Source organism: Danio rerio, chromosome 2, assembly GCF_049306965.1.
Source record: "Danio rerio strain Tuebingen ecotype United States chromosome 2, GRCz12tu, whole genome shotgun sequence".
NCBI classification, from domain to species: Eukaryota; Metazoa; Chordata; class Actinopteri; order Cypriniformes; family Danionidae; genus Danio; species Danio rerio.
The window spans coordinates 49864801-49887733 of record NC_133177.1 but is presented as its reverse complement, the minus strand read 5'-3'; the positions used below and the strand labels follow the sequence as shown (position 1 = coordinate 49887733).

At 32.7% G+C, this 22933-nt stretch overlaps 1 protein-coding gene across 3 annotated transcripts in view; it reads right to left on the bottom strand.

The window, feature by feature from the left end:
* Window positions 1-22933, bottom strand: part of ephb1 (EPH receptor B1) — a 550777-nt gene that overhangs the window by 89117 nt on the left and 438727 nt on the right. For all 3 annotated transcript variants that reach the window (XM_073929961.1, XM_073929962.1, XM_017352258.4), the window contains one exon: window positions 19608-19732. In XM_073929961.1, coding sequence (XP_073786062.1) covers window positions 19608-19732 — 125 coding nt within the window. The remainder of the gene's footprint in view (window positions 1-19607; window positions 19733-22933) is intronic.

Here is a 22933-nt window from a genome sequence, read left to right as displayed (position 1 = left end):
TCCGAGGGGAAGATTACTTTTTTGAAATGAATGTAACTGCATTACTGCTTCAGTGATGGCTTCATGTGTGACTCATTTCATTGGGTTTCTAAATTAAAAAAAGGATTTAATTTGAAATCATGCAAATTATTGTTATTATTCAAAATTATTTAAATCACTTACCATTGATAGATTTTTAAATGTTGTAGATGTCCCATATAATTACTGAAAATGGCAAGTTACACATGAAAATAATAAAAATCACTTTAACTGCGCTGTAAATTACACAAGGTCATCTTTTTCAACTATTAAAATATTAAAAGAACATGCTTCTGAAAACCATTTGCCTTTGGAAACAAGACATTTAGGCACTTGTTGATGATAGATGGATTTCAATATTATTTAGCTTTCTTTTACATTTAGCATTTTTTTATTATTTTTATTTAGTTTTACATTTAATTAACATTTTGTCTTTTTGTAATTTTATTAACATTCAGCTTTTTATATTTTGTTAATGTTTAGCATTTTATTTATTTGAATAACATTTAGCATTTCTATTTCATTATCAATGCACATTTTTATTAACATTTCACAGTTTTTATTTTATTTTATATTTGTTTTATTGGCATTTTACATGTTTTATTTAATTATTTCACTTCAATTCAATTCATGATTATATTCACTAAAGAGCAAATCCATCAATGCTGAACCACGCAAATCAGCGGCAACAGCATTGAGGAACAAACTTTACCAATTGACAAAAGTGAAGGAAAACAAAAAAACTTGAGAGAAACCAGTCTCAGTTTGGCATGACCAATGAACATACAGCATTTTAAATTTCATTAACATTAAGCATTTTTTTAAATTAATATTTTATTAACATTTTATTTTATTAACATTGTGCATTTTTATTAACATTTTAAATTTTTATTTTTAATGTCATTTAGATTTTTTTTAGTATTATAAATATTTAGCATTTTTTAATAAAATTTATTAACATTTTGACAGCGACGCAGTGGTGCAGTAGGTAGTGCTGTCACCTCACAGCGAAAAGTGCGCTGGTTCGAGCCTCGGCTGGGTCAGTTGGCGTTTCATTGGCGTCAGTTTGCATGTTCTCCCTGTGTTCGCGTTATTTTAATAATGTTTTGCGTTTTCTATTTTATTAAAATTGTGCATTTTTTTTTAATTTTCCATTTTATTTACATTTTACATTTTTATGTAACATTTAACATTTTATTAGCATTTGGCATTTTTTATTAATATTTAAAATGTTTTTATTTCATTAACATTTTGCATTTTTATTTTACTATCTTTAAACATTTTTATTACTTTTACATTTTATTTTATTAACATTTAGAATTTTTATTAAACATTAGCATATTATTTATTTTATTAGCATTTTGCATTATTTTATATTTAGCATTTTTATTTTATTAACATTTTGCATTTTTATTAAGAATTTGCATATTATTTATTTAATAAAAAATTAGCATTTTAATTTTTTTTATTTTTGCATTTTTATTTTAATAATATGTATACATTTTTGTTTCATTATATTCAGATTTTTTAATTTTATTAACATTTTGCATTATTTTGTATTATTTTTATTTATTTTATTTTTATTATTATTATTTTATTTTTTTTAATTATTTTATTTTATTTTCACAAAAGAGCCCAAATTACACATTAACTCAGTATACCCCCGTGGTGTGTGCCAGTTCATTAGGATGAATGCAAATACAAAAATTACAGACCTTACTGATTTCCCAGAATACACAGTTTCACAGCATCTGTCTAAGGAAGAATCTCAGCGATGCCCTGCATGTGTTGAGCTATGGCTTCAGCTCAGTTTTCAGTGCAGCACAGTGAGATCGTAGAGATTGAATTCATTCAACTGAAACAAAACCTTGCATTGGCCTTGTGTACGCTTTCAGAATCTTTTTAATAACAGCATGGCTTTCACGCTGACTGCTGGGTTTCACGTCCTGCATAATGTTGACAGCCTCAAAGAAATATTTAGCTACAATCACACAAAAAAAGAATGTGACGAAAGAAATGTGGAGGAAGCAGATTCTGCTAATTTTTCACACTAGTGAAAAGTGTGTGTTAAAAAGCTGCACATATATATGATCATGATCAAGTGAGTTACAACAAAAAATTAATTATTATTAAGATTAATTAATGTATGAATGGATCTATTTTTAATTTTTTTATTTGGTAGGTTTGGTAGTATTTTTTTGTCATTTTTTATTTTTTTAATATATTTATTTGGTAGGATTTTGTTCATCATTATTTAATTACTTATTTATCTATTAATTCATTCATTTGTTTGGTAGTATTTACTTTATTATTATTTTTTTTAATTTATTTATTTATTTATTTTTTATAAATTTATTTGGGCTGCACGTGGCGCAGTGGGTAGCACTTTCAACTCGCTGCAAGAAGGTCGCTGGTTTGAGCCTTGGCTGGGTCAGTTTGAATTTTTGTGTGGAGTTTGCATGTTTTCCCCGTGTCCACGTGGGTTTCCTCTGGGTGCTCTGGTTTTCCCCATAACTTAAAAGACATGCAATACAGGTGAATTGTATAATAAACTTGTTACAAGAATAATCTTGCTCAGAAAGTCCAAATTTATCAATTTATGTTAAATTTATGTTAAATTCAACATTTCTTCAACACTATTAAAATCAAAATGTAACATTTGCAACTGTCAAAATAAGCAATTAACCAATGTAAAATAATTGTATGAACTAATGTAAAAAATAATAATGTTTTTATTTTTATTTTATTATTTATTTATTTATTTATTTATTTATTTATTTATTTATTTATTTATTTATTTATTTTTATTTTATTTTATTTTATTTTATTTTATTTTATTTAATTTTTTATTTTTTTATTTTTTTATTTTATTTTATTTTATTTTATTTTAATTTATTTTATTTTATTTTATTTTATTTTATTTTATTTTATTTTATTTTATTTTATTTTCAAAATAAAACTGGGTAGGCTAAATTGTCCGTAGTGTATGTTTGTGTGTATGAGTGTCTGTGTGTGTGTGTGGATATTTCCCAGAGATGGGTTGCGGCTGGAAGGATCTGCTGCGTAAAATGTACTGGATAAGTTTGCAATTAATTCCCCTGTGGCGACCCCAGATTAATAAAGGGACTAAGCCGTCAAGAAATTGAATGAATATTACAGTTAACAACAATACAGTTATTCTGAAATGTACTTTTAAAAATCATTAGTTATGAATTGCAATATTGTCAAATGTGATTGATTTGATTAATTGGTTAATTGATGTGGCACCAATGCTTTTCCTTAAAAATATGAACTTACTGACAGCTCTATTTTTACATGAACTGCTCCAGTTCAGCATGACAATTTCCCTAAGAACAGTTTTATGAATTCCACCAAAAAATAATAATTTTAGAAAATTAATCAGGAATGAAAGAATATTTTTTTGTCACCTCTCTGCTCTTTAATAATAATGGCCTATAATTATAATCTCCTTTTTTCTCTTTTCTTTTCTCTCGCTGTCAAATATTCTGATCTCTGTCTCTCAGAGTTTCATGACACGGAAGATTACTTGCTTTTAAAAGGTCAGGGCCTCCATTAACTGCAATAAAAAGGTGTGTGTGTATAAGTGTGTGTGTGTGTGTGTGTGTGTCTGTGTATATTTAACCAACGGCCAATTTATTAGGTACACCTGTCAAATTGCTTGTTAACGCAAATTTCTAATCAGCCAATCACATGGCAGCAACTCAATGCATTTAGGCATGTAGACATGGTCAATAGGTCGAGACGATCTGCTGCAGTTCATACAGAGCATCAGAATGGGGAAGAAAGGTGATTTAAGTGACTTTGAACGTGTCATGGTTGCTGGTGCCAGACGAGATGGTCTGAATATTTCAGAAACTGCTGATCTACTGGGATTTCACACACAACCATCTCTAGGTTTTACAGAGGATGGTCCAAAAAGAGTCCAGAGAGCAGCATTTCTGTGGGTGCAAATGCCTTGTTGATGACAGAGGTCGGAGGAAAATGGCCAGACTGGTTTAAGCTGAAAGGCAACAGTTACTCAAATAACTACTCGTTACACCGAGGTATGTAGAATAGCATCTCTAAACACCACCACGTCAAACATTGAGGTGGACGAGTGACAGCAGCAGAAGACCACACCGGGTGCCACTCCTGTCAGCTATGAACAGGAAACTGAGGCTACAATTCACACAGGCTCACCAAAATTGGACATATCTGCTATCTGCAGCGACATTCGTCAGAACAGTTCAGGCTGGTGATGGTGATGTAAGGGTGTAGGGGATATTTTCTTGCCACATTTTGAGCACATTAGTACCAGTTGAGCACCGTGTCATTGCCACAGCCTACCTGAGTATTGTTGCTGACCATGTTCATCCCTTTATGACCACACTGTACTTATCTTCTGATGGCTACTTCCAGCAAGATAACGCGCCATGTCATAAAGCATGAAACATCTTAGACTGGTTTCTTAAACATGACAATGAGTTCACTGTACTCAAATGGCCTTCACAGTCACCAGAACTCAATCCAATAGGGCACCTTTGGGATGTTGTGGAACAGGGGATTCGCATCATGGATGTGCAGCAGACAAATCTGCAAGAACTGCGTAATGTTATCATGTCAACATGGATCAAAATCTCTGAGGAACATTTTCAGTACCTTGTTGAATCTCTGCCACGAAGGATTAAGGCAGTTTTGAAGGGAAAAAGGGATCCAACCCATTATAATAAGGTGTACCTAATAAAGTGGCCGGTGAATGTAAGTGACTGTGTGTCTGTGTATATGTATAAGCATGTGTATATGTGTGTGTTTGCATGTGTGTGTCTGAGTATATCAGTGTTCTGTTTATGAATGTATGAATGCGTGCACGTAACTGTGTGTTTGTGTATGCGCACTTCTGTGTCTTTGTCTGTGTGTGTGTGTGTGTGTGTACGCATGTGTGTGTACCTGTGTGCTCGTGTGTGTGTTTTAGCCCAAAGGTGTAAGAGTGTGAGTCATCTCATATTCTGGCAATCTTTAAAAAAGCATTACGCTTCATTGAGAATGTCTCTCAGTTAACATGCCAACATTAGTCTTCATAAACAATACTACAATATTACATTTCTCTAATAGAACGCTCCATAATAACAAGCCCACGCACTGCAAAATCATAATCCATAAAAGCCCACGTACACTGTTTGATCTCTGCCTACAGCGCTCAGCAATTCTCAAGCTTCTGCTGCCATTTTTATTTCTCTTTCTTCTGTCTCTCCGTCTGTCTTCACTGTGGACACTCACTCACTCATAACTTCACTTCTTTACGCTCGCTTTGTAAACAGATTAGTTGATTCATACATTAAATAAGCTCTTGTTATGATCTTGTTATTATTGTTATTACAATATATAATCTATAACCAGGGCTTATTGTGTGCCAGAACATGCTGGATTCGTAACCTCTGAAATCTGATCCGGCACTTCATTTTATTGATCCCCCTCCTCAACCGCCTCCTCCCCCGTCCGCTGTTCACTTTCTTCCACAACTCCACAACTTTTCCCTTTCCTCAGCGACACACCCACCCACTCACTATCGTCCGAGACACCCCTCCGCAATCCACCACACTAGTACCTCCCCCACCCACTCTCCACTTTCGTGCATGGCACCTCTCCATTCTTAGGCGACATGCCAGATCCGTAACCCTGATCTGTTCAGGAACACTTTTGTACTTTTTAGGTACTAATATGTACCCTTAAGGTATTAATTTGGACCTTTAAGGTACTAAATTGTACCTTTTGAAAAGGTACTACCCCAGTGACAGCTCGCTTACTTTTATTTCTGAGAGTGTAGCTGTGAGCAGTTTGAGCTGGACTGAGAGTTTACAAGTGTTGCGTCAAGTAGCTTTAGATGGACACTGTGGTTTTGTGTTTGGCTTATGAGTACAGTTGTTGCACGTCTGCCTCTTCCCACCTCTGAATGAGTGAGTTTTGGCTACGTGTACATTAAGGTAGCCTTCAGAAAAAACAAAACATCCTCAAAGAAACTCGGACACAGAGAAACATAAAATTCTACTGCCAGCTAGCGTTTCTGAAGTGTCATACCAGAGCAACACAAATAGCACGCAGAAGTATAAATGCGTGACGCCAATCAATCAATATATATATTTAGAAAATATATCGAATATATTTAGTATATTACACTTATATTTTTGCAAAATCAGATTTACACTAAAATTTATTAAAAACTAAGCATCTGAACAAATTTTATAACAAATTAAAAAAAAAAAAAAAAGTAAGACCACCACTAGCGCCACATTTGGTTTCCATTAAACACCATACTAGGACACCCTCTTTTTTGTTTATGGTTTGTGCGGATTGAACAACATTTAGTCAAACTTTTCACAATATTTGTTAAAAAAAAGTATGTCAAATAACCAGGATGTGTTATAGTTTGCACTGCATCACACATTAAGAATCTTTAGTGTTTTTTCTTTATATTTAATACGTTCAGACCACTGTTTTTTAGGAAAAAAAAATAAGTTAAATGAAATTTATTTAAAGTTTTATTAAAATTAAATTATTATTATTAAAAATAATAATATTTTTTATGTTTTTTTTTTGTAATTTCACATTTGGATTGCTGTAGCAAAGTAATGCGTCATGACTTCATGAATTTATGAATGTCATTTTACATGACATTTACTGCCATACTACTGAAAGCAGCAGCAGATAGCTCCAATCAGATCTAAAAAAATATAATAAACTGTTTGAAATTGAACTTTAGAGCTGTTATTCAGAGCAAGCCAACCCATATCAGTGATTTAGCATGTATGTTTATGTTTTATAAAGAGGTATAATATCTCTTATAATTTTATAAAGAGGTATAATATGTATTTATTAGATTATAAAACTTACCATTTTGTTGAAGTGCAGTAAGTGCACTATTCTGTGCTTCTAAATGGCTGTATTTAAATTTCTGTCATGTTGTGTCTGGTGCAAACAGACCAATTGCTTATCACTGCAAATCTTATCACTGCAAATCACATAGCGTGTTGTTAGGACACAAGGTTACAATGTAACCTGCTCACCTAATGTTTACGTTAAAATTATTTATACTATTTGCTAATTAATAACCACCTCGTGTGGAACTCTGAATCTGCGTCCTATTTTGGAGGCTGCTACTGTCCACCAGAGGTTGCATTTTGGACGCAGACACTTTGAGAGCCAAACAAAACCAAGAACTAAAACAAAGACAGACGTTCAAGCACATAACGCACATTTTCAAAGCAGAATATCTGACATCAGCATTGTCTTTCAGATAACAAGAATGTTCCTTTAACATGTTTCCTGAATATCTGCTAACATATCATAGTATTTTTATGCTTTAGATGAGTGGAAAATGTATAAACAGCACCTTTAAGGATTAAAAATAAAAATTTCATGACTCTTATAGAAGATTCTTGTCAGATTGCAGCTGATGTGAAAAAAAAATAATAATAATAAAAAAAAATATATATATATATATATATACACACACACACACACACACACACACACACACACACACACACACACACACACACACACACACACACACACACACACACACACACACACACACACACACACACACACACACACACACGCACTGTATATCAAGTCATGAAGCTATGTTCCTGTAAGTTTGTATATTTTGTGTTTATATATATATATATAATATATTGCTATATTATACAAAATATTTATTTTTACAAAATATATTATACAAAATATTTATTTTACAAAAGCAGATTTGCACTCAAATAGACAGAAAATTAAAACATTTTAACACATTATATTGTTACATATTTGACAATTTTTTTGAAGTATAACAATAATAATATAATCCAAAAGTTTGCATAGTAATGCACACATAATTTTGTGGATTAATTATAATATTAATTAATAATAATAATATTATTACCTATTTTATTATTAATAATAATAATAGTAATAATAATAAACTATACAATTATTAATAAATAAAATTATTATCACTTAGATCAGCGCATCTATTTTATAAATAAATAACAAAATAAATGTATATTTTGCTATATTATTTATTTTTCAAAAGCAGATTTGCAATCTAATAGACAGAAAATTAAACAAAACATTTGAACACATTATATTCTATTACACATTTGACATTTTCTGCTAGCTGTATTAAAAACATGGAAAAAAAACACCTGTTGCTGATTTTAGGCATACATCAATCACCGGTGCCTCTAATATTTTTACCATTTCAACACCAGTCCCTATCGGACAAGGTCTTGGAGATCAGCGTGGCTGATTTCAGACTTTACAGACGTTACTTTACCCAGCATTTAGGCCAGAGCTTCAGCAATTCTCCATTAGCTTTGATGATTGAGGTTAGAAAACTCACGAACTCTTGTCCCAGAAAAGCAGCACTGCACATCTATAAGGGTTGAGGTAGTTATCTGAGCCAGTATGGGAGATACTGGAAGTGACAGCTTCTGCTGGTAATTGACAGGTGTGTTGTGCAGCCTGCAGCTCTTTTGAAGCTCTATATGCAGCGGCTCGGCAAAGGTGAGATACTGAAGGCCCTCCAGGGACGAGTGTGCAGCTTCAGCCAGACAGGCCCGTATAGTGGAGAGGAACGCTTCAAAAGGGCTTCACTTCAGATTTCGATCAAAGGATATTGGGTAATAATGATAATTGAATTGCAGTACATTGCTGATAGTGTATATCTACAGTTGAAGTCAGAATTATTAAACCCTCTGAATTATTAGCCCCCTTGTTTATTTTTCTCCAATTTCTGTTTAACGGAGAGAAGATTTTTTTAAACACATTTCTAAACATAATAGTTTTAATAACTCATTTCTAATAACTGATTATTTTTATCTTTGCCATGATGACAGTAAATAATATTTGACTAGATATTTTTCAAGACATTTTTATACAGCTCAAAGTGACATTTAAAGTCTTAACTAGGTTAATTAGGCAGGTTGGGGTAATTGGGCAAGTTATTGTATAACGATGGTTTGTTCTGTAGACTATCGGAAAAAAAATAGCTAAAAGGGGCAGATAATTTTGATCTTTAAATGTTTTTTTATTATTATATATTTTTTTACTTTTATTTTAGCCGAAATAAAACAAATAAGACTTTTTCTAGAAAGAAAAATATTATCAGACATACTGTGAAAATTTCCTTGCTCTGTTAAACATAATTTGGGAAACATTTAATAAAGAAAAAAAAAAAAACATTATTTTTTGTTATTGTTACCGGATGTTTCCCAGTAATGGGTTGCACCTGGAAGGGCATCCGCTGCATGAAACATATGCTGGATAAGTTGGTGGTTGGCGACCCCAAATTAATAAAGGGACTAAGTCGCAAAGAAAATGAATGTATGAATGAATAATTACATTTTAGATACCATTAGTATTCACTTTAATACATATTTTTTAAATAATGAATATATATTATACATAAAATATATTTAAAAAATCTGACAAATCTTTTATTTAAAAACCACATTACATATTTACATATACATAAATAAATCAATACATCAATACATCAATAAATAAATAAATAAATAATAATAATAATATGTGGAAGTCAGTTTCTAAAAAAACAAATAGTGATAACAACAACAACAACAATAATAAAAAAACAAAAATAATATGTGAAAGTCAGTTTCTAAAAAAAACTATTAGTGATAACAACAACAACAACAACAACAACGAGGAAAATGATGATGATAATAATAATAATAATAATAATAATAATAATAATAATAATAATAATAATAATAATAATAATAATATGTAAATGTCAGTTTCTAAAAAATAAAACAATTATTGATAACAACAACAACAACAACAATAATAATAATAATAAAAAATAATAATAAAATAAATAAATAAATAAATAAATAAATAAATAATAATAATAATAATAATAATAATAATAATAATAATAATAATAATAATAATAATAAACAATGAAACGCATAATATTATCATCGCTTAGATCACTGCATCTTGACATAAAATTCTAATTATATTTTAGATTACAAAATATTGTTTCTGTGAGTTATCTGTCTAGCTTTTGGCTCCGTATCCCACCAACAAGAATGGATTTTGCTCCAAACAACATAATGAACAATGGCATGTTGAACATTCAAACGAGACAACCAATCACAACTCCAACAAATACAAATGCAGAACATCTGTTTGGAAAATCTGAATAAGCCAAGAACAACCTAAAAGTGCATGTATAATGTTACATGTATTCTTTTCACAAAGTCTAAACTAAGTCACGCACGTTAATACTGGATCTGCGGCTGCCAAAACGTGCATTTTTCAAATGACAATCACATACAGCTGTGAAACTCGATCACACGTGACGCAAACTGAGCGAAAACTGCAACTCTTACCCACAGTTCTCTCCTGCATTTTTATATATATATATGCTGATTTAACCACCGAATTTGATCTGCAGCCTGAAAAAATGGACTCAGGTTTGTCACGGTGGCTTGGAGAATAAGCATCCAGCCAGTCCTGCTGTCAAGCCAAGCGGAAAAAAGACCCTCGAGCGGAATTGTGCTGATCTCATCTTGACGGATGCAGTGCAAAGAGATGGACTAATGTATTCACACGTATGACTCCTTCACCAGGTGCTCCTTTTCATTATTCATAATCTGACAGATGACCGCAGTTCCTGCTATACTGCCTTTGTACTTTTAAAGCTGAAGTGTGTCATTTTTTTGTAACATGAACTTTACAGAGCAATTTTTTTTTAGGCTGGTTATTCCATCATCTGGTGACAATAAAATAAAATATATGTTATTGTTATATGTTGTTGTTGTTTTGTGTGTCTTTCAATTTTTGTGACAAAATAAAACATAAAAAATTAAATAATAAATAAATTAATTGATTAAATTAAATTAAATTAAATTAAATTAAATTAAATTAAATTAAATTAAATTAAATTAAATTAAATTAAATTAAATTAAATTAAATTAAATTAAATTAAATGTTGATGATGATTATCATTATAATAATAATAATAATTATTATTGTTATTTATATTATTATTATTATTATTATTATTATTATTATTATTGTTGTTGTTGTGTGTGTCTATTTTTGTGACAATAAAATAAAATAAAATAAATGATGATAATGATAATGATGATGATGATGATGATGATGATGATTACTTTAATTATAATATTTGTGTGTGTGTGTGCATGTGTCTTTCTCTCTCTTTCTTTCTCTCTTCAGCTGCACAGGCCCCGCCCTTATTCCGCAGACTACGTGTCCTAGGATTGGCTGGAGTGACCCAGAGCATCTTTAAAAAAGGAAAACAGGCCATGGGGTAGAGAAGCGAGATGGCTGGGATGGTGATTTTGCTTTTGGTGTGATAAAAAATTATACAGTTATTAAGCGTCTTTTTTTTTTATTGTGTTTCCCATTTTGGTGTGTGTTTGACTTTTGACGTTTGTTGTTTATCCATCCGTCTATATATATATATATATATATATATATATATATATATATATATATATATATATATATATATATATATATATATATATATATATATATATATATAAACCATTTCACAAACACAGATGAATAAAAGTGAATCAAATAGAAATATTAGTAAAAATCAATAATAATAATAATAATAATAATAATAATAATAATAATAATAATAATAATAATAAACACAATGGACATGCATTGCATAATCATCACTTAGATCACTGCATGGATTTTAAATATACCAGTATTATTATTAATAATAATTTTATTATTATTATTATTATTATTATTATTATTATTTTATAATGATGCTGAAAACAGTCTAACTTCATATTTATGTGAAAAAAGTTTAAGGAAGATCAATATTTATATTCATATGAATAAATAATTAAATCACCACAAAAATGCATTCAAATTATTTAATTGATTTCAATTTTTCATTTTATTTAATCAATTTTATGTTACTAATAATTATAATTATTTTGCTAAATCCTGGAAATAAATAAAGAAAATTAATGACAGAAATTTTAACCATCTTAAAAAAAATAATCTCATAAACTCATCCAATAAACGTTTATTAATGTTGTACATGCCACTGCCTCTGATTGGTTCACAGAACTGCCTAACGGGTGTGGCCTGTTATCCAGCAATCCATTATAAACTCATCAACACGTCAAAGCATGTGACAGCTGTCAGCCTCTCGACAGCCTCTCCTAATCAACCCGCTGTAAACATCCTTTTAAAAACATGCTCCAAAAACAATATTGCAAATATATTTGCAAAACACCAACAAGACTCTAATTATAAGCTGTCAAAAATCAGATGAGGCTGGAGCATCGCAAAAAAACAAGCACCGTAACACACTTTCCACACTGCTCCTGTTTTCATGCCCAAAAGAAAGACACATTACCGCTATTTTCTGTACGGTGTCTGATTCTGAAGTACCTTTCTCCTTCTCGCCCCGTTTTAGAAATCAGCATATGATTACACGCCATGCATATTTATAAGCAAGTAAGTGCTGCACTTCTGCTATTTGCATTCGAGTAAACTATTGTCGAGAGGAGAGAATTATCCCGGATATAGATATTATTATCCCCGAGCTTTTGATTAAACCAATTTTCATAACGCAGCTCATTTATCTTGCCAAACATCATTGCAGAAGCGACAATAGTCAAAGATTCGTCCTCCAGAGAAATATGCCGCTCACAGACTCCAGCTGTAATATGAAATTCAACTGCGTGTGTTCACAAACTTCTACTAATCAATGTTGGGTATAAAAACAACAAAAAAGCACATGATTTGAATTAACAGTGGTTAAACTGGATTAAGTCTAATAATGGTTTGTTAACAGTTGTGCTTTCTTTACTTTTGTTAAAGGCAGAGTTTGAATTCTGATTATGTTTGATTAAATGTGAATGCAACAATGACTTTAAAGGTGCTGTATGTAGGTTTTTGACTCTTCTAAAGCATAAACATAGCACATTATGTTTGCAGATATTTAAGAAATATAGTGAACATGTTTGTTTATCTGACAAACAATGCTAAAGTCAGATATTCTGCTTTAAAAATGTGCATTACGTGCTGGATTTCTTTGTTTTGGTTGTTTTAACCCACCCACTGCCACTTTAGCCAATTATATTTCAGCACCCTGGGTTGCATTGGTGGAAAACCATGTATTTAACTCATTCAGTCATGAAGGCTCGGAAAATATGTGTTCGTGTCTCCAAAATGCGACCTCCGGTGGATAGTAGCAAACTCCGAAATGAGACGCAGATTCAGAGTTCCACACGAGGTGGTTATTAATTAGCAAATAATATAAATATTATGAACGTAAACTAGGGTTGTGACAATGAGAGAAATATCCCCTCCGGTTAATCGACATGTGACAACAGCGGTAATACTGTTATCACCGTGGGGATGGGGGTTTCCTCTTTTCCTTTTTTTTTTCTGCTTTTAAATAGCTTATAAATGCGTGCGTATAATACTTTCACTTTTAGTTTTGCGGAAATGGCCAACATGAGCTGCATAAGGGCAGTATACACACTACACAGCATACATTGGCAAGATAACAAGTGCTGAACTCCAAGGGACCAGTTTTATTTGTTTTGTTGTTTGCGTTATTTTGTTTTTATTTTAAAAATACCTTTTATTTGTAAAATCTGATGCATGATAAATCAAATATGAAGCAGTGTAGTTATGTTCAGATTTTAAAGTGCATGCTCTTGTCTTAAGTACATTATTTAGAATATATTTTCCATTTAATTAAAATAAATATTTAATAAAAAAACGGATATAACAAACAAATATACTCTGTTTTTCAGCCCTCCAAAAGCACATAAACACAGCTGTTCTGTCAATAAAATCCATGTTTATATATCCATTTAGCAAGCTCAGAGACTCATGTTTACAACAGAATGTAACTTTATGATTTACCTTATTAACATAAGTAACGGGTATGAAGTGGTGGAAAGAGTACTGAAAAATCAAACTCAAGTAAATGTACCGTACCCAAAAAAGCCGTGCAAGTAGACTAAAAGTATCTGTTGTAAATATTACTCAAAGTATGAGTAAAACATTACAAAAGTGCTCAAGAGTAGTGAGTAGTGAGCATTATGCTGTAAAGAGCTGATGCATTTACATGTAATTTGTGGATGTGTGTAAACGTATCATTCTGTAGCGCATCTAGTTATTGCCCAGCAGTCACACAGCGTCATAAGATGTTAATAATTCAATGTCTGAGGACGTTATTTTGACTTCCAATAACAACATCAAATGACGTTGACATTTGGTTGATTTTAGGTTGTTGGAAAGTGACCAAAATACAATGTTGAGCCAATATCTTAAACAAACGTCATATTGACGTCAAATACTGACATTTATTCATCAGGTACGGGAAACAAAAATCCAACGTCTAAAAGACGTCATAGTGGTAACGACCACTCAACGTCAAACTGTGGGCTCTATTTTGACGGTCCATGCGCAGAGCGCAAAACGCAGGGCGTGTCAGGACGCGTTTTTGCTAATTTAAGGACGGGAAATCTGCCTTGCGCCGCGGCGCATGTTCTAAAAGGGTTGAGTTTATTTTCTTAATGAGTTATAGGTGTGTTTTGAGAATAAACCAATTAGAATCTCATCTCCCATTCTCTTTAAGAGTCAGGAGCGTTGCGCCAAGAGCGCATTCGCTATTTACAGGTCGCAAAGTAAGTCTAAGTGGAAAAAATGAGCATTTCACAAGCAAACAGTTAACAGTTAACAGTTTTTTTAACAGAAAACTGTTAAACAGAGCATCTACTGCGTGAGAATGAGAGATAATGGATCACTTTTACTTTCGCTCTTGGATAGGGAAACCTTTACACACAGACATCAATTAGTCAATAAATAAATACTTTTGTTTGTTAAGCGCAAATATTCATTTTAAAACTATTTCTAAATTCAGTTCTAATTTCCAGCTAACGAATAAATGAACAAAAATAACAAAATGTGCTCAAAAACCTGAGTTATATCCTAAAACACATGCTTTGCCCCATATGGTCTAAAACCTGACAGGTGGGCAAATCTAAGCTTGTTTTTAATAAAACAAATATAAATATGGATATAATAAATAATACTGCTAATAATAATAACATTATAGAAAAACAAATTTTTATGAATGAACTGAAAAAGCCTCCCGAGATGAAGAAGACATAAAAGCAGTGGTTTTTCATATTTATGTAGGCTAGAAAATAATATGTTTTGTAACATTTTAATCCTTTAGATTTATATTCTATATCTATTCTTATTATATACTATATATATCCTTAATATTTATATTTTTTCATATGTAAAGATATTTGCCTATTGCTCTCTTGTGCGTATTAAGCAGTGCGCAAGCGAGGCGCAACTCTGCGCCGGAGTTTAGACTGGGTTAGTTTTGGTCTAATGAAAAATCTATTATATATTCTCAAAATAGCAACCTTTTTAGACCAGAACGCCTATGGGCGCAAAAATGAGCGCTAATGCATTTGCTATTTAAACAGCGTAGCGCAACGCCTCAAAAAGACTCTTGCGCCAAGCTGAAACTACCAAAAGACTACTGCGTCACGCTTTGCGCCACACTGCGCCAGGTGTATGATAGGGCCCTGTAACATCATTAGACGTTGATATTTGGTTGGTTTTAGGTTGGACTTTGGACATTGACATAGACCTGACATTGGGTTCTGATGTCAAACCTGATTTTCATTTCCAAACAAAATGCAACGCCCCCATGACTTTGGGGTACACAGTCTACTGACATCATGTTGACTTCCTGTGCCTATTGGGTGTTTAAGGCCATTTTAGTCATTATACAGTAAACATCCGTCATCTTCTCATCATGACATGCATCTAAACAGTCTCTGGGTCAATGCGTGTAAAGATTATGAACATCTTTTTGGGCACTTTAAATGCTTCCAAACAGTTTCCTCCAATTATAAATCGCCCATGTCTTTGGGTAGTTCATAATGATGCGATTTACCTTCTATGTGCTATTTGATTAGACAGGATTCACAGGACTGATTTGTCTAATCCTCATAGACAGGAAAAAGTAAAATAGTGACAGCAGGTGAAGGAAAGTAGTTGAGTAATAGTACCGATACAGCACTAAAAATCTACTTAAGGGAGAGTAAAAGTACACATTTTAAAAACTACTTAGTAAATTACAATTCCTGAGAAAAACGACTCAACTACAGTAATTTGAGTATTTGTAATCAGTTACTTTACAACACTGTGGGTATGACAGTTCAGTTCAATTAATTAACTTTCTCAATACAGTATACAAAAAAAAAAAAACAGCAACAACAATATATTAATAATTAATATTGGATTTCTTCCCCTTAAACCTGATTTCTTGCCAACATTACTTTTTCAGTATTCTGCACAGACTTCAAGGAACAGCCAGTGGATATCATAAAAGCAGCAGAGAGGCTGCCATTGACGTGTTTTAGTTTGACAGTGATGTATAGTACATTACTACAGTCCTTCATAATGTACAGAGAGCCCTGAATATACCAATATGTCTGAAAATGTGAAGAAGGCTGGGAAATATAATGTGTGAAAGTGTTTTTTTCAGACCTCGGGACAGCTAGACAGGTGGATTTATATATGTGACAGCAGCATTTCAAAGAAACATCAGACGGGGAATATAGACATAACTGTATATCTATATGTGTGTGTGTGTGCTATTCAGTGTGTTGATGATGCTCTGATGTCTGTGTCTCTAAAAGGGGTGACAGCCATGTGTCTGTGTGTGTGTGTGTGTGTAGTCATTAGGTGTAATTGGTATGAAAGGGTCTGCATTTCAGCATCTTTCTGCAATGCCAATGTCATCCCCTAGCAACCACTGTACATCACTTTCTAATCAGGACATCACAAAGAGGCAACTCTTTATTGTGCAATGTGAAAAAAAAAAAAAAAAAAAAAACTCATACATTTTGCATTTGATAATTCAGCTACACTTATAATGTTTCTTTATTGCAAAATCAGCATATTAGAATGATTTATGACATATTTGAAATATATTTAACCCTTTTACTGTATTTTATCAAATAAACGCAGCCTGGCAGCTGTAATAATAATAAAACATTATACAAAATAAGCGAACAAGTGAATTTTAAATTCAAATAAATAAACAGCAAAAAGAGAAATAATCTTAATTTAATGATATACACGTAAAGAGCAAATGCATCAAAAATAAAATCTAATTTTGAGTTAAATTATTTGTTAATCTGATAATGTTTTGTAATTGCCAAATCAGCATATTAGAATGATTTAAAAAGGGTCATGTGATATTAAACAACAAATGATGTCGCAAAATCTGATTTGTCAACACAGGAATACTTTCCTTGAAAAGTTTCATTATTTTATAATCACTTGCCTAATTAATCTAACAAAATTAATTACATTTTTTTTATAAAACTGAATAATATATTATTGAAATAAATAAAATAAAAAAAAATATTTCAATAAAATTTAATACAATAAAATAACATTTTATTTAATGCATTAAAATTGCATGTTAAGCTGACGACTAGTACCCTGAAAAATAACTAGTCACATGGGAAATAGATTTTTTGAAAATTACAATTTCAAAAGAGAGCTAATGATTGTCTATGATAAAACTCTGTGTGCTATGTTTTTACAATTGAAAATAGATTTAACCATTTTACTGTATTTTTATCAAATAAACGCAGTCATGCAGCTGCATACACCTCACTGAACTAAATATAATAGTAACATATAATAAAACCTGCAGGATATATAAACATAAATAATAAATACAAATAAATAAACAAACAAAAATATGTTTGATATACAAGTAAAAAGCAAGTGCATCAAAAGTAGAATACTAAATTCTCAAATCACTCTGAATCTAATTTTGAGTTATCATACTTAACCGATATGCATTTTTCTTTCAATACAGTGATTGTTTATTTATTTATTTATTTATTTATTCATTTATTTATTTTTTATGTTGCTCCCTACAACTCATAACATCACTGGAACTATAATAGGGTTTCTGCAAGTTTCAAGTCAAATGTAACACTTTTTAAAGACTATTATGAATGAAATTACATACTAACAATAAGGCTCAAAGCTAATAAATGTTTCACTGTTAAAACATAAAAAAAAACATTGAAAAAAAATATTCTAAGTAAAATAATAAAACATACTGGTAAATAGAGTTTACAAATAAGCTTGTGTTAAAGGTTTTATTGAGATGTATTGCTGTTGATTGAATAGGTCTTTGCCCGATTGGGTAACTTTACACGGACATACTGTAGAAAAATTTAGACCAACTGTATTTAAAAAATATTTAAGAACTACAACACAATATTTTACCAAATATAAGACTTTTTAAGGTCCCAATATTTAGTTTTTTAAATGTAAGAGCTTTAGGGTGCTTTCACTCCTACACTTTTGTTTCGGAACCTGTCTCGTTTGCCCAGTTGGCTCAGTTTGTTTGGCATATGTGAAACCACCAATCGCGATCGGATCCACGGCAAATCAATCGCTCCGAGATCGCTTGAATGAGGTGGTCTCGGCTCGATTGAAACGAACTCTGGAGCGCATGGATTGCAGTGAGAAAGCAAACGATCCGAGTGCAGTTATATCACTGTGTTTTATGGATATGTAATAGGCATATGGCTATATGAAGAGAGAATTAAGAGTTGGGCAGGAAGTTTCGTGAGTCTCCAGATGTCCGCAAACGAGTAAAAATCTCCCAGTAATCTCGCGTCTTCCTCTCGGTCCTCAAATAGGCTACGTCGTGCACCCTTCTCTCCCCTCCCCACCGCATCTCTTCACACTCTTCAGACACAACGCGCGCACCTTGTCAAACACCACAAACCCCCACCTCTCCTCACAGCTGATCGGGACTCTGCAAAATAAACCCTGACACTCTGACCTATGTGAGGAGAGTTTACTCACACATGACTTGTTTTAGCTCTTTTGGTACGATTATAAACTTTGCATTGTGAAAGCGAACCGCTCCAAGAGCAAAGAGCAACAATATAACATTTGTAATCTCTGTTTTGGAACAACTGAATCGATTCACAGGTGTGAAAGCACCCTTAAAGACTTTTTAGGATCCAGTGGACACCCTGTATAAAGTAGTAACCAATCAAACTGTAATTTTAGTGGGTTTACAGAGATTACGACCATTCACTTCGCTCTGATTTTGAGGCATGAATCATGCTTTCTAATGCTCAGTGGCTTTGGATAAAAGGAAAATTCATAAATGTAAACTGTCATAGTTAAGAGTCTGAAGTTCTTTCAGCGCAGCTTATTAAACAGAAATACTGTTCCAGAGCCAACAAATAACAGCTGACAGCTTCACAGCCACCATTTAAACAAGTCAAAGAGTCAATTCACAACGAAGCAGACGACTGAATCACCTTTTCTCTTCCATTTGACCCAATTGCAGTCGTGCGTTAAAGTGTTCAAACGAAACTCGAAATGTGAAAAACATCCATAAACCTCTAGGAAGAAACGAGACAAGAGAGCAGTTTTCTCTCAAGTGCAACACACACACAAACACACGCTCTTACCTTCTCATAGTAGCGCAGCTCATAATCGAGAATAATGCCATTGGGCTGCTCAGGCTGTGGCCATGATAACGTGATGCTCTTCATGGTAGAGCTGACCTGATGCATTATGGGAACAATAGACGGAGCTGCAAAAGAGAGAAGAAAAAGCAAGTGAGGAAAAATCATTTCAAACAGCCGTCATCCCTGCTGCGTGTACTTAGCTAGTGAATTGATCTGCCACTTTCAGAAATGAAGCACTCACACACACTTTGGTTTTGGTGTTTTATAAGGACTCACCATTGATACAATGTGGTTTTTACAGTAAAAACTGCTTATTACATCGTTCTATCCAAACCTACACCTATACTCGACTCTCACAATAAACCTGTGGCAAACTGTGAATGTCAAAAGACCCCGTTAAATATGATAATTAATCATATTTTGAGCAAATTACAAAATCACACTCTACAAAATAACTCAAGAGGTCTGTTACCACTACATAGCTTAATGCATTATTGTAGCTTAAAAAAAAAATCTAAATGCTGATTAGATTAAAACTTAAGTTTTCAAAACGGGAAAATATTGATAATTACATCAATTTAAAAATGCGGCTAATTTAAAAGTAATTAAATCTGTCAGTTACTTTAAAACAATATTTAACTTGTAGCAACTCAAAGAAATTGGGCTGATAACTCAATTTTTCCACACTAATGGAGTTGTTTTGTATTCTAAAGTCCACACAGACAGACAGACAGGCAGACAGACAGGCAGACAGGCAGACAGATAGATAGAAAATAATAAATTTAATACAAAAATTAATAAAAATAAAATAAATAAATAGATAAATAAATAAATATATAAATGAATGAATGAATGAATGAATAAATAAATAAATAAATAAATAAACAAATAAATAAATAAATAAATAAATAAATAAATAAATAAACACACAACAGAAAAACCATGTTCGCAGATGAAGCAGACACCCTTATATAGCTCTTCAGCACACAGGTTTGTCAGTCACTGTTTGTCAGTCTGTCTGTCTCTGCGCAGCATCCAGACCTCCATCTGATGCTTTTAAAACAGTGACTCAAGCAAAGTGTCCCCTGCTCTGAACCACGGCCTTTGAGTCCCTCGCTCTCGCTCTCTCTTCATGCTCTGATGCCCGTCTGCGCTGCACATTAGCAATTACTGGCACTCACACACACACAAACACACTCACACACTGGCAAACACACACGCAGCTGCGGCGAGGCTAAGAGTCGAAATTGCTTTTCTGCAGTTTTGTATCTCCATGTTGGGAGAAGAGCCACCTTCTAAACACACACACATACATACAAACACACACATACACACACTGGGTTATTTACCATTCCACACTTTGTGTAGCAAAACTCAGAGACCGGCCTGTGTGTGTGAGAGAGAACTTTGTGATCAATTTTTTATTTTCTTATCTAATGCACAGCAGAGGCTCCAGTCCCCTTCCTTCCCACACACACACACACACACACACACACACACACACACACACACACACACACACACACACACATGCACGCATGTACATATGCTATAATAATATTATATAATCTATCCAGCCTGCCATCCATCTATCGATCTGTCTATCGATCTGTCTATCGATCTGTCTGTCTATCTATCTATCTATCTATCTATCTATCTATCTATCTATCTATCTATCTATCTATCTATCTATCTATCTATCTATCTATCTATCTATCTATCTATCTATCTATCTATCTATCTATCTATCTATCTATCTATCTATCCATCCATCCATCCATCCATCCATCCATCCATCCATCCATCCATCAATCCATCCATTTTCAGAGAACTGCAATTTAAGAGCCTAATACTGTCAAAAATAAAACCGAAACAAAACAGAAGAGTCTGGATTAACATTATATGTGTAAGAAACTATTACCCTACACATCAGCAGTTTGAGGACAGAACCATACAGTACCTGCCAACACTTTTTTTTCCTGAGAGTCTCATCTCCCACCACCCTCCCGTTTTGTTATTTCTCCCACAAAACTCCCTTATTTCCACCCACCGTCTCCACTGGTTCTTATCTTTTTGGTACAGTCTCCAACACACATCCTCCCCGCTTCTTAACTTTAGTTACGAAGACAAACAAGAATGGTCTCCAAGAACTTCGGAGACAAATGTTGGCAGGTATGGACAAAACCCTGACAAATGTCTTGAAAAACAGCATCCGAACAGTATCTTTAGCTGTAATAACCATAGTATAAGAAAATAATTTATTCTTATCCCTTTAATTATTAGAAAATAATAATGCACATTAGGGCTGGGCAATTTATTCGAGGCAATTGATGTGTACATTTTGTCAGTAAAGCCAGTTCTAGCAAATTTCCAGCACGTTTATTACACAGAGTTGTAGTTCAATGGTAAGCTATGCAAATCAACAAAAGAAAAAAAAAACTGTTTTAATTCTAATTTGGTTTAATTGGTCGATAATGACATTGAGATAATTGTTCTGCGATAATGACAGCTCTTTGTATCACTTCTAGTAAAAGCTGCACATGAAATAACAACATACAATAATGTTCTTTTACTCCAAACTCAACTCATAACTACAGTCCAGTGTATGAAATAGATCCTTCTGTTAGATCATTCTATAACACAGTGTTTATCATTCAAGCTGAATCACACAGAAGTACGTTTACATGGACACAAAAAAAAAAAAAAGATTTTAAAATGATTAAGACAATACTCTGATTAAGAGTCTACCATGCAAACAGCAATTTTTGACCTTAATTCGACTAAAGTCATAATCGAACGAAACAGAAATCGATGTATGCTGATTTTAGTCGCATTATTGTGCAGTACTGACATGTAAACACTGCAAACAAACTAGTACCGTCGTGTAGGATTTTCATCGCATTTTGCGACAGGATAGTATAAACACACACGGCTGTTTGACACTATTCTCTGCACCTATCGAGTGAGTGAAGGACCACAGATGCCTGCATTTTTTTTCCCCATATGGCATGTGGTATCAAATTCTATTTAAACAACACTCTTCCAGCAGTTCCACTTGTCACAGGGGGCATGCATAAAATGTTCCTGAATAAAAACGTGAAAGTGCTAAACTGCAGTTAAAGTCGACAAATTAAAAATGAAACGCACACAAATTACCTGAAACTCCAGAGGAAATGTGGATGATTAAATAATTAATCGAAATGTGAGCAATAACATCTAAAACAGGATTATGAAAGCAACATTCAAAAAGCAACTCTTGTAAACACGTTTATCATATTATTGTCTGATTCAAATTAGGGCAAATAATTCAATTACTAACGTCTATG